At 53.8% G+C, this 12,272-nt stretch overlaps 4 protein-coding genes across 4 annotated transcripts; 2 read left to right on the top strand and 2 right to left on the bottom strand.

The window, feature by feature from the left end:
- Window positions 1–194: 194 nt before the first annotated feature.
- Window positions 195–4,023, bottom strand: GGS23DRAFT_606566 (Mu homology domain-containing protein; the record flags this gene model as incomplete). Its single annotated transcript, XM_051519915.1, has 3 exons — window positions 195–1,280; window positions 2,363–3,908; window positions 3,980–4,023. The coding sequence occupies 3 exons, from the start codon at window positions 4,021–4,023 to the stop codon at window positions 195–197; spliced, it is 2,676 nt and encodes an 891-aa protein (XP_051369486.1).
- Window positions 4,024–4,295: 272 nt separating this feature from the next.
- On the top strand, window positions 4,296–6,928 carry GGS23DRAFT_578848 (U3 small nucleolar ribonucleoprotein complex, subunit Mpp10). The gene has a single exon (XM_051517016.1). The coding sequence runs from the start codon at window positions 4,528–4,530 to the stop codon at window positions 6,814–6,816; it is 2,289 nt and encodes a 762-aa protein (XP_051369485.1). The 5' UTR covers window positions 4,296–4,527; the 3' UTR covers window positions 6,817–6,928.
- A 2,298-nt stretch (window positions 6,929–9,226) lies between these two features.
- On the top strand, window positions 9,227–9,591 carry GGS23DRAFT_598992 (uncharacterized protein; the record flags this gene model as incomplete). Its single annotated transcript, XM_051518866.1, has 2 exons — window positions 9,227–9,335; window positions 9,410–9,591. 2 exons carry the CDS (start codon window positions 9,227–9,229, stop codon window positions 9,589–9,591), a joined length of 291 nt encoding a protein of 96 aa, XP_051369484.1.
- Window positions 9,592–11,316: 1,725 nt separating this feature from the next.
- Window positions 11,317–12,075, bottom strand: GGS23DRAFT_578843 (uncharacterized protein). Its single transcript, XM_051517015.1, has one exon. The coding sequence runs from the start codon at window positions 11,627–11,629 to the stop codon at window positions 11,378–11,380; it is 252 nt and encodes an 83-aa protein (XP_051369483.1). The 5' UTR covers window positions 11,630–12,075; the 3' UTR covers window positions 11,317–11,377.
- Between the last annotated feature and the right edge of the window lie 197 nt (window positions 12,076–12,272).

The following is a 12,272-nucleotide window of genomic DNA, read 5'->3' as shown; positions in this document are numbered from 1 at the left end:
CGTCCCCTTGATCTACCGGCGTGGCTAAGTAGGCCGCGTATAGGTCATTATAGAGGCTCTATGGCGCCTCTTTTATCGTTTTATAGGTGGCTGCATGATACGGTGGTCCCCGGTATTAAACGGCGCCGCCGCCGTTCCGTGCCGTGTCCGGTGCCAGCAGCGCTGGCATGTCGCACAGGGAGAGACCTAGAGCATTATGCCTCCACCTCCTCTTCCTCGTGCAGGTTCTCAGTCTGCTCCAGGCCCTTCAAGACGTCCTCGATGTCGACCGGGTCCGTGATAGCCCAGACCCCGCCGCCTTTGACCGAGTCGGTCCCGCGCATACCCACCTCCTTGCCTACGAGATTCCTGCCAACCTTCCCGGGGCCGACGCCGATCCACCGCCTCACTTTCTCCTCCTGGTCTAGGTATCTGATGCTCTCCCACCACCTGACCGTCTCGAGGCACTGCCGCGCCAGGAGGTCCTTGACCTCGGCGGCGCTTTCGAACGGCCGGGCACTCACGTTGCTTACGCATGGCAATCGGCCGGGAAAGGTGATGACGTCCTCGTTCTCGCGGCCCTTCACTCTGCTCTTTCTCGAGACCAACTCCCGCATCACGTCGACCGCCGGCCGCATGATCGGGCTGTGAAACGGGCTGTCACTATTCAATCGGACCGCTCTAGGATCGTGGCCGAGGAACTGCTGGATGTGCGCCACCAGCTCCTTGATCCTCTGGATGCTGCCACTCAGCACGATCTGGTTCTTGCTGTTCACGTTGGCTATGAGCACTTGGTCAATCGGCTTCATGGACTCGGCGCTCTCGCTCCTCGCCCCCGCACTACGGTATCCTACGAAGTCGTCTATCGCCTCGATGAGGGATTTGAGATACTCCGGCTCCGTCACGACGGCGACCATACCGTATTCGCCTCCGTACTTCTCCTTAGCCTTCTGAGTAGCCTCGGCCATGGCCTCCGCACGGCGGCGTACCATGTACAAGGCGTCCTCGAACTCTAGCACTCCCGCCGCTACCAGGGCCGCGAATTCGCCTAACGAATGGCCAAGCGATACGTCTACCCGCGTGGACAAGTCGAAGCCGAAATCGCGCTCGAGGATGCGTAGGATGAGGATCGAGGTAGCCATAATTGCCGGCTGGGCATTCGGAGTCGCCGTCAAGAGCCGGCTCGGGCCGTCTTGTATTACATCGGAGAGCTTATAGCCCATGTAGCTGTCGATCTCGTCGATAACGGCCGTCGCCGTGCGCGGAAAGGCTTCGAGCCATGGTGTTAACATGCCGACTTTCTGCACCCCTTGGCCTGCCGCCGCGACGAACCGTTAGCAGGAGCGCTCAACAACGTGAGGACAACGTGCACACGGCCACCACTGACCTGGAAAGAAGATGGCAGTCCGCGGCCGGCTCTTTTTTGTCGAGACGGAGCGTCGATGTGCAGTTCGATAAGCCGGACATGGCGCCGAAGCCGGAAGACTAGTAGAAGCAAGCTTGCGGCGCACGACACCAGCGGCGTAAGCCGGCCGGCGCAACGGGGGGATAAGGATGCTCATCACCGTAGGCCAGGTGTGCTTGCGCTGCGGGGGCCAGTTCTTGCGGTCATTGAAATTGCCTGGCAGGAAGACGACGTGTCGGAACAAATAGCAGAATGGGAAAGCTGGTGGCGTCGACGGAATCCCGTCAAAGAAAACTCGGTTCAAAGGATTACAAGCCCCGTCCGAGAGCTGCTCGGCCCAGGTACCTGGGGAGTGGGAGGTAGACAAGCTTCGGTGGCTGTTGGTTCGCGGGGGCTACCTCGGTCCCTTCTGGGGTAGGTACATCAAACACCTGCCCCAACGTTTCCCACTGTCCTCCTCGTTGAACGAGGTCAGACGAGGTACCTAACCCTGCTAGACTCAGTACCTAAGGTACCTCCTACCTATAGATTAGGTATCTGTAGGTACCTAGTAAACAGGCAACCCTAGGCGACCTCCCCATAGTCTTGCCCCGGACCTTGTGATCCTCGGTAGGTACCGGCTACATGCATACACACTCTGGATATATACATCCATATACCTATAGGTACGAGTTGCCTCGCGCGGGACACCGTCTACAGTCCGGCTGTCGGCTCAGATATCAGCCATACCGGAAACACTACATCAAGTCTATTATTATCCGAATGGTCGGAGCGTGAGGGTGAGCCCCCGTCGTCGTCGTCGCCGCGTCACGCCGAAACTGGCACGATTGCCACACGAACAGACGCCCCATCTCAACCCATCCGTCTACATGCACATGTTGACATCCCAACGGAGCCGCTCCAGAAACGGCAACAACGCACGCTACCCGGCGCTTACCTAGGCCACTTAGTGGTGCCTTGTTAGCATCGTATCTCCACGCCCCCTTTGCTAACGGTGAGGTATTTGACCCCCTTATACGGCTTCAGCCCTTCGCCGAGGCCGCGACTCTTCCTCGGGTCGATCAAAATGCTCTCGACTTTGATCCCGCTTGGCAGCCATCCCTTGACTGAGAAGCTAACGGACGCGGAGCTCGGCATGAGAATGTTATTTTGCGCCGCCTTCGTTGCGTCCCGCTCGCCTTGCGTCGCTGCTTCGCTCTTTTCCGGCTTCTCGTCCGCACTGGTCTGATACGGCTCGTCGTAGGTGTAATCTTTGCCGAAGCCGAAGCCGGTCAAATCCGCCTCTTCCTGACTCTCTGCCAAGGGGCCTTGAACTGTGCAGCGGAGGCCGAAATGCGATGTCCCGGCCGAGAGCTCCTTACTCGGTATATACCACTCTAGCATCCTAGTCCCCGGGTTGAAGCTGGCATCTCCCTTACTCGGCCGCACATCCGAGAGGTTCCTAACTTCAGGAGGCAGCGGGACCGAAACGACGAGGTCTTGTAGTGCTGGCGCCGAGGGGGTCCCCGAATTCCCACCGAAGCTTCTCCCGCCTAGGCCTCCGCCTCTCGACGAAGACCCGGATTGCGAAGAGGTGGCGGGCCCAAAGTTCTTATTAATACTGAGCCGGACTTCGAAGTCGGAGCCGGTCGCCCCTAGACCCGTTTTGACGTCAATATTCACGGGAAGCCTCAGGCTGTTCGAGCCCAGTGTTCCACTCTTCCCATTTGTAAAGGGGAGTAGGTCGACCTCATAGCCCGCAAGGATGAAGCGGCCATCCGGAGGTATGAAGCTGAGTTCTCCTGGGTTCTCCTTCCACTTATTCAGGCGCACGCAGGGATGGAAGACAGGTAACTCCATGACGCTTTTTAAATTGTGTTTTCCTGAGGGGCTGGTGAGAGTTAGCAATATGTCGGGGACCCCAGACACCTTGGATGTGAAGGCAATGGTGCCGTTTGCAAATGCGGATATCGGCCTGCCGGATGGTGCCAGTGTAACCGACAGAGTCTCTACGATGTCGGCATAGAGTTCGTTGGACGTGTGTCGCACATTTGCCCGCCTCCAAGGCAAGGCCGGGGTATTTTGAGCAATAAGGGGCGGTGCATTGGAGCCTCCGAGCGGCTTTCCCGGCAGATTAATACTGCCCAGGAGCTTCCCCAGGAAGCCCTCAACCTCGACTACGTCCCGCAGAGCATTCGGTTCCGTCGTACTAACCGTGCCAGCGTCGCACATTTCCGTAAGCAGCTGAGCAACAACATCGTAGTTCGCTTCGATCTTGTGGGCTAGGACGGGGGCGCCAAGGAACTCCTCGAGGGCGTCAACAACACGATGGAGGAACTCGAGAACAAGAAGCGGTTCTATCTCGGAAGAGGAGGTGGCTAGATAAAGCAGATCGGCATGGATAATGCTAAATACGAGTGTCGGTGGGTTGGTATTCGGTAGATAGATGAGGTTCGGTCTCGGCGCGGGATGCTCGAGGTACAACGGGAGAAGGCGGGCGGCGGAGGGCGGGCGAGAGGTGAAGGTATGGGAGAGGATCGCGCGGCTATAGGCATCCATCGTGTAAGTCTCATCACGGAGGGTCAGATGGGTAGCAGCGTCAGGGTGTAGACTGACTGGTGCTCATCGTAGATGTGCAGCGCCTCGATTACGCCGTTCATGGTGGCCGGCTCGCAACGGGCATCGTCGGGGGGACAGCAAGGGCAGGGGAGATGACGAGGAGAGACAAGAGGTTTCTCAGTACGATTTGAGAGGTTGAAATCCACCTATTCAGCTGCTCAATACCAGGAATACAGATACCCACCTACCTGAGTAGGGGCCTACGCGTTGAGAATGGGGCGTGAAATCGCACCTACAAATAACGTGGTAGCACTAGAAGGTCGGCAACGGAGGTGCCGATGAGAGGGGCAGTTTACTTGTGGGGCAGTAAGGTAAATGGAGCGGGTCGTTATCGATAAGCCTGATATCCTTGAACCTGGCTGGTTATCTTGGAGATTTTTTGCTAACTGGGGGTTTTTTTTTTTTTTCATTTGCTACGCCATCCTACTGCTCGTCGTAAATCGACTCGTCTTCTCCTCTCTGTTTGGCTACTTGCCTTCTCTCCCCCCTCCAGCTGTTCCTCTCGCCTCTACCCCTCCAAGTTCCACCGCGTCAAGCATCGAGCGATGGCAGGGCCTGCCAGCACCACGTCCTCCATGACCACGACCTCGCATACACTAACACACGCCCCGGCCATGGGATTTCTAGCCGCCTTCTCCGACGCCTCCAAACCCTCCAGTGCGGTCGACATGCTGGCCCTCTTTGAAGCGATCAAGTCAAACAATCGGCATGCCTTCTTGCAGCCCACTTCGTCGATCCCGAATGCGTCGCTCCAGCTAGCTAAGGCGACTTTGGACGCATACGCCGGCCAGGTCTGCGACGAGCAGCAGCAGCGCCGAAGAGAAGAAAGCAAGAAGCGAAAGCGTGCTGACTATGGGTTGGGGAAACCCGATATCTTAAAGGTCCGAAAGCTGCATGTCGACGGGTTTGAGAGCGGTCAGGTCTGGCAACAGGCGCGACGAATCATCGCCGGTGCGCTGCAAGATTCGACAGATGCCCTCGAGGAATTAGAAGACCGAGGTGAGGTCAGAGCAAACGGCGTCAAAGCAGACGGGCATACCGACGCCCTCGGATTCAGCCGGGATGTCTCTGAAGTCGATTCGGCAGGTGACGACTCGGCAGCAGAACTCGAGGATATTTCTGAAGAGGATATCGAAGACGATGGCGAAGGCGAATTTCCGGACGAAGATGATGCGGAAGGCAGTGGTGAAATCTCGGAGGACGAAATGGGAGAACACCTTGAGGACCTTGAGGATGAAAACGGCGAGATCGGCGATGAAGATGGACTTGAAGATGGGCTTGAAGATGGGCTTGAAGAGGCTCCGCAGGAATTAATCGAAGACCCGAACGGACTCAACGATGGCTTTTTCTCCATCGACGACTTCAACAAGCAAACTCAGTATTTCGAGGACGCGGATGCTAGAGGCGACCCAGATATCGACCACGCAAGCGATGATGATGAGGTTGACTGGCACGCCGACCCGCTCTCTGCAAGAGCATCCACAAAAAAACCTCCGAAAAAGAAGTCTAGAGATGCTGAAGATGATATGCCTCCTGATCTGGAAGGTGAAGGCGAAGACGACGAAGGAGGTCCCACGTTCGGTGATATGGATCTAGACGCACCCGAGGGAGAGAGTGAAGACGATGATGAAGGGGGGATGGATGGCACGGGAGTCGACGCCGATTTCAACGCCAACGAGATCTACTACAAAGATTTTTTTGCGCCTCCACGACGAAAGGGAGCTAAAGACGGCAAAAACAGGAAATTTAACGGATATCAGCCGGCACAACCAGACGACACTGACGTCGAGCGTGCGATGGCTGACGTTCGCCGGGACCTATTCGAAGATGAATCAGAGCGAGACGACTCAGAAGACGCGCTTTCCGACGTTTCGGCAGGCCATCCAAAGTCTAGAAAGTCGACGCATGAGAGGCGGCAGGCCAAATTAGCGGAGGAGATACGGAAACTTGAAGCGGCGAATGTGGCTAAGAGAGAATGGGTGATGTCGGGCGAAGCGAAAGCTACCGACCGGCCGATAAACTCGCTACTAGAGGAAGATCTCGATTTCGAGCACGTGGGGAAACCTGTACCCGTCATTACCGCGGAAGTGAGCGAGAGCATCGAGGATATGATCAAACGACGTATCCTGGCTCGGGAGTTCGACGAGGTCATCCGGAGGCGCCCCGATTCCTCAGAGTTCTCAGCCAACGCTCGGCGAGGGCTAGTCGAGCTCGACGACACTAAGGCGAAGCAATCACTCGCCGAGATCTACGAGGAAGAGCACGTGAAGAATGCGAACCCAGACTCGTACGTGAGCAAGGCTAGCGAGAAGCTCCAAAAGGAAGAGAAAGAGGTTGAGCAGTTGTGGAAAGAGGTCAGCGCAAAACTCGACGCTCTGACTAGCTGGCACTACAAGCCGAAGCCCGCCGCGCCTAGTTTGACCATCGTATCCGACGTAGCGGTGATAAGCATGGAAGACGCGCAACCGACAACCGCGCAGGGCGTCAACGGCGGCGATCACATCCTAGCTCCCCAGGAGATCTACAAAGCCGGCAAGAACACGGCTGAAAAGGGTGAAGTGGTTGCTAAGAGCGGGCAGCCGGTTTCGAGACAAGAGATGAGCCAGGAGGACAAAGTGAGGAGACGCAGGAGAGAAAGGGAGAGGACGCGGAAGGCCGGCGGCCTCGCCGGTCAGAAGCCGCAAAACACCAAGGCGCAAGCCCAGAAGCAGACACTGGGCGACCTTAAGCGGGGTGGTGTGCGGGTAATCAACAAGAAGGGCGAAATTGTCGACATGGAAGGGAGGAAGGCTAAGGAAGCGAAGGTAGCGTCTAGCAGTAGTTTCAAGCTTTGATGTGATACAATCATCAGGATGGGAAGGGCTATCACCGAGAGACGGACTAGATAGGAGATCAGAAAAAATAAACTGATCCCTGACACAGTCAGTGACCTACTTAGTAGTTACCACGGTGCCCTTATTTCTAGGTGTATATGGCTGGCCCTCTCGGCTGGCCAGGGGCGAACTAACGTTAGGGGAGATCCCGAATATACCTCGACGTTATTTCTTCCAACTCTTGATAGGTAAGTAGATAGTTGAGGCGTATAAGCCACCTGGACAAATATGTCCTTACGACCTCCCAATCCTAGGGGTATCATACAGCTAACGTGTACAGGTTCAACTACCTACCATACAGGGAGGGGGGGGTCTATTGACACTATGTCAGCAACCCTTTCTATAACTGGACATAGTGTCTGCCTCGTGATAAGAAGGAGTTAAACTCTAGGCTAACATTATTACCATTTCCCGACATAGTTACCATTCGGACATAATGTCCTTATTTTAAAAAAGATATATTCTATAGGATTACCCGGTTACCTCTATGTTACTAAGTACGTACCTTTGTACCTTTATATCTTTTACGTCTGTTACCTACCTCCTCCTAACCTTCTACCTACCTACCTACCTACCTCTTCCATAGGTTCGAAGATAGGTTCGAAGATAGATAGATAGATTCCACGTACGTAAACTAGCTCCTATAGGTTCGTAAATAGGTTCGTAGATAGGTTCATAGATAGGTTCGAAGATAGGTTCGTAGATAGGTTCGAAGATAGATAGATTCTACGTACGAACTAGCTCTCATAGGTTCGAAGATAGGTTTGAAGATAGATAGATAGATTCTACGCGCGAACTAGCTCCTATAGGTTCGAAGATAGATAGATTCCATACGCCTGAACTAGCTCCTATAGGTTCGTAGATAGGTTCGTAGATAGATAGATAGATTTCACGCGCGAACTAGCCCCTATAAGTTCGAAGATAGATAGATTCCACGCACGCGAACTAGCTCCCATAGGTTCGAAGATAGGTTCGAAGATAGATAGATTTCACGCGCCCGAACTAGCTCCCATAGGTTCGTAGATAGGTTCGCAGATAGGTTCGAAGATAGGTTCGTAGATAGATAGATAGATTCTATATACGCGAACTAGCTCCCATAGATTCCACGTACGCCAACTGGCTCCTATAGGTTCGAAGATAGATAGATTCCATATGCCTAAATTAGCTTCCATAGGTTCGAAGATAGGTTCGAAGATAAATAGATTTCACGTGCCCGAACTAGCTCCCATAGGTTCGTAGATAGGTTCATAGATAGGTTCGAAGATAGGTTCGTAGATAGGTTCGTAGATAGGTTCGCAGATAGGTTCGTAGATAGGTTCGCAGATAGGTTCGAAGATGGGTAGTAGATCATGGTGTTTATAGAAAAAAGATGAAGACAACAGGTCTAGGTAGGTAGGTCTAGGTAGGTAGGTAGGTAGGTAGGTAGGTAGGTAGGTAGGTACCTATGGAATATATAGACATTATATCCGTCTGGACATTGTCATATTGTAGTGGTGCGGTGGATCTAGGCCACGTAGCCTTTTCGATGTGTATTTATATGGGTCGCGCACTCATATTTTCATCAGCCAGACTTAGACCTGTAGATATCACGACCTACAGCCATTCACTCGTTTCTTGCCATGCCTTTCTAGCTATCCTCGTCTTTGCCTTTCCAGTCCCCTTTCCCAGCTGCCGTTTCAGCTGGCCGATCAACCGATTACAGCTGTTTACAGCTGTGATCTTAGTTGATCGGCACTGGGCCAGTTGTTGGCAGTTGGGTAGCCCTTTTCGTGCCTCCGTCAGCGTGCCCACGCTGCTCCTGTTCAATATCCGTCTAGACATTAGTTCCTACGTAGTTATAAAAACCATCCTGAAATTATAAGAAGGAAAGGTAATAAGGTCGGTACCGCGACCCTTGCTATAATTCTTTTAGCTCTTTCGAAAGAATAGATAACCCTTACTAGATTTAGTTACCGTATCCGTACCCCGACTCTATTGCTAACATACTATCCGTAGACCCCCCCCTCCCGGTATGGTATATACATACATACGCACGTATTGTTTTTTTTTTAAAAAAAAAGAAAAGAAAAGAAAAACGAGACAGACAGAGAGGAACTCACATATAGATATTTATAGAAGATGATATACATAGTCATATATAATTATGTATATGTATACCCGTTCGTGCAGACTCTCCTGGAACTCGGGATATATGTGCGCACAGACCACCAGGTAGCTACACGAAAAAGGCCAAAAACCATCGGCGAAGGCCGAGGGGACCGAAGACCCTTTGCTATCGGATATTATCTCAACATCTCGGCCCCGTCATAATTTCCCACACCACAGCTTCCCCTTCTAGGCGTACCGTATCTACGTCGTACCGTTGCTTGATATGGGAGGGGATAAGGTACCGTCGATCGGAATCCTCGACAAGCCCGAGGACCTCAAGGAGCTCCTCAAGCAGGATCGGGGCGAGGATTGCCTGCCGTGCCGAATCGTAGGTCAGTCGGCGCGAAGCCCAGCTACAATGTATCCCACGTCGGACCCAGGCTAACATGATCGATCGGGGGGGCAGGAGGCGGCGCTTTTCTCGGCCTAGCGGCGTACAGCTACTTCTCCGGCCAACGGCAGCTCGAACTGCAGAGGGCGAAGATCCTGGCGAGCAAGTCCATGCTCGGCATGCGCAGCCGCAAAGTCGGCATTGCGGCCACCTCGCTCGGGCTGGCCTGGCTGGGCATCTGGAGGTTGTTCTTGTAGCCGTCTCGACACCACGTAGGCCGAGAGAGAACCCCGCTTCCGTTCGATGGGAGCCTGCGGCGAGGAGGACGGGCGCCGCGATTCGCGACGGCTTCTGACCCCGCGCAGGGGGCTTCACGGCTTGCCGGATAGGTCGCGCCATGGGGACAGCTCAGCTATATCAGCGTCGGAGACGAATTTGGAGGGGACGATCAGACTAGTTGGGCAATGAGCGTCGCTAGCCGAACCACGCCAACCAAACCACGCAAGGCGAGAGCGACCCCTCTTCGTCGAGGGGGAGGGGGAGGGGGGGGAGATGGATATCCCGAGAGACGTTGGTTCGAAGGCTACCATCTGGGAGATCCATCCCACACTGTACTCCTACCTGCTATTACTACAACTCGGAAGGGGTGTGGGCTTTCACGATTGGACGTGTGCAAATACACCACGTACGCATACATAGAACGCGGAAGGGCGTTCTAAATCAACGCCGTATCTAAGGAACCCCGGTAGCGGACTCCAAAAGGGTTTGCGATATATCAGTTCCATCACATCGGGATCGCATTCGTCGTACTTCTGTTGGGCGTACATATGTGTGTGTGTGTGTGTTCGTGTCCCCCCCTCTCCCTCCTCCCTGCCGTGCCGCACGTATGTATAACACCTGTCGTGTGAATCCGGACCTGGACTACGTAGGAGAATGATCGACCAAGTTAGGCAGCTCGACGTGGCGCGACTCGTAGCGATGAGCCGTTTTAAGCGAAGCCGAAGTCTTACTGTGCACATTCTTGTGGCTGATTCGGCTGCGACAAGGTGGCTTTTGGCCCTGCGCCGTCCGCTGGCAAGTCCTGCAGCGGAAAAGGGTGCGAAGAGAGCCAGTCCACGATAGGGTCGGACCCTGAAAACGTGTCGTCAGGACAGGTCATGCGCGGGAAATTACCCGGCATCGGGCGTCCTGCCGTCAAGCCGGAGCAAACACAACGAAGAAGAAGCATGAGAAAGAAAACAAAGGAAATGAGTGCGAAGAAGAGAAGAAATAAGATGCGTAGATGCCGCTATAGGTGCTAATACGAGCCCGTAAACTAGGGTGTATCTCCTATTTTAGATTCCGAGGTTATAAGCGTAGGCAAGTTAGGTTCGTGATCAACAACAACAACAGCTGGCCGATACATACCCTTAACTATAATATATACATGCATTACTAGGTATGTTGCCCTCCCTATAAGACGGATGGGGTTATCTATAAGCAAAGAGGTACCCAAGGTAGCATGGTATACAGATATGGGTACGCATGTACGAAGTAGTAGGATGTGCGCATGGGGTTGGAGATACCGGGTGTGGCCGAATGTGACCAGATCTCTCGAATAGGAACTTGGGAGGAAGCCCTGGAGAAAGAAGAAGGGAGGGAGAGCAAGGAGAGGTAAACAATCGCGCGCGCACCCTTCGCTTCGTGTCAGTTCGTGACCCCCTCTATCTACTGCGGTACGACTTTTGTATCAAGTTCTCCATGTCCCACTTTCCGACAGTTCAGTTCTGGGATCTGCCCTCCGGTATAGCTTGGGCAGGGTGTGAGAGCGTGCCGGTGAGGTAAGGTAGGGGGTTGTAGCTTGGCCCCTTTTCCTCAACCACCCAATTCTAGCACGATTCCACATCCGGCACGCGGCATGCCCCCAGGAGAGGAAAAAGGGGGGGGGGAGGAAAAAGAGAGGACAGCCGCTTGGCGACGACGCTCATAGGGTGCCGAGGAGGAGACGGCCCACAAACGTTCATGCAAAGCCGTGCAGGTCGCCGGCCAACCTGACCCCAAGGGCTAATAATAATAATGATAAGTGTCAACAAGAGAAAGAAAAAAAATGAGGAAAATAAAAAAGGGTCGAGAAGGAGAGAAGGAAAAAAAAAAAAACAGGTGTTCGAGGTCAAGGACGCAGACAGGGGACAGCACGCAGCCACGCAAGCACCTTAGCAGTAAGTAGGCAGGTACCGCGCAACCGCGTCCAATGAGATGATACGCGTGGTGTTGCTGACGATGGTGACGGAGGTGATGCCGAAAAAACAGCTGCATGTCTGATATTGCTGCGAGGCTTACCTGATTTATTTTACGAGATCCCGGCGGCCCTGCCTGCAACCCCTTCACACGTCACGAGGCAAGACGGGGTAAGACAGAGGGCTTCGCACGGGGGGGCTTAGAGGAATGGAGAACCTCGAGACGAGCTCTGCGATGTTTCCTCCTGTTTGAAGCGAGCAGGTTGCCACTGCGTATGTGTGTACGTAGGTAGAGAAAGCGTAGAGAGTTGCGTACTGCACCTATGTAACGATAGCTGCGTGTAAACTCAGGATCGGATTGATACAGATAGCGGATCCAGGCCTACACACGTAATAACTGTCTTGCCCTTGGCGAGCCACGACGGACGAAGGGACAAGTTACAGACATAAAAACACAGACAGTGGTGCCGGGTTCAGCCCAAGTTTGAGAAATGGAGGCGGGTCACGTAGGATTTGACCGACATACCTTTATCAAATTATAAAATAAACTACTCATAAATCAGAGAGGTACAGAAGCAGAAGGCAGAGAGGGGGAGGGAGTGTGTGCGCATTCACCCGGCAACCATCTCGTGACGCTGTCTGTATGTATACCTACGTAGACGTGCCTAGATGGGAGGTACCTAAAAGGCAGGCATCGTGGCGGTTTACTTGTGTGGAGGCCG

This window comes from Durotheca rogersii (assembly GCF_024521655.1).
Source record: "Durotheca rogersii strain YMJ 92031201 chromosome Unknown GGS23scaffold_21, whole genome shotgun sequence".
Lineage (NCBI taxonomy): Eukaryota > Fungi > Ascomycota > Sordariomycetes > Xylariales > Xylariaceae > Durotheca > Durotheca rogersii.
This window is presented reverse-complemented; position numbering and strand designations above follow the sequence as displayed.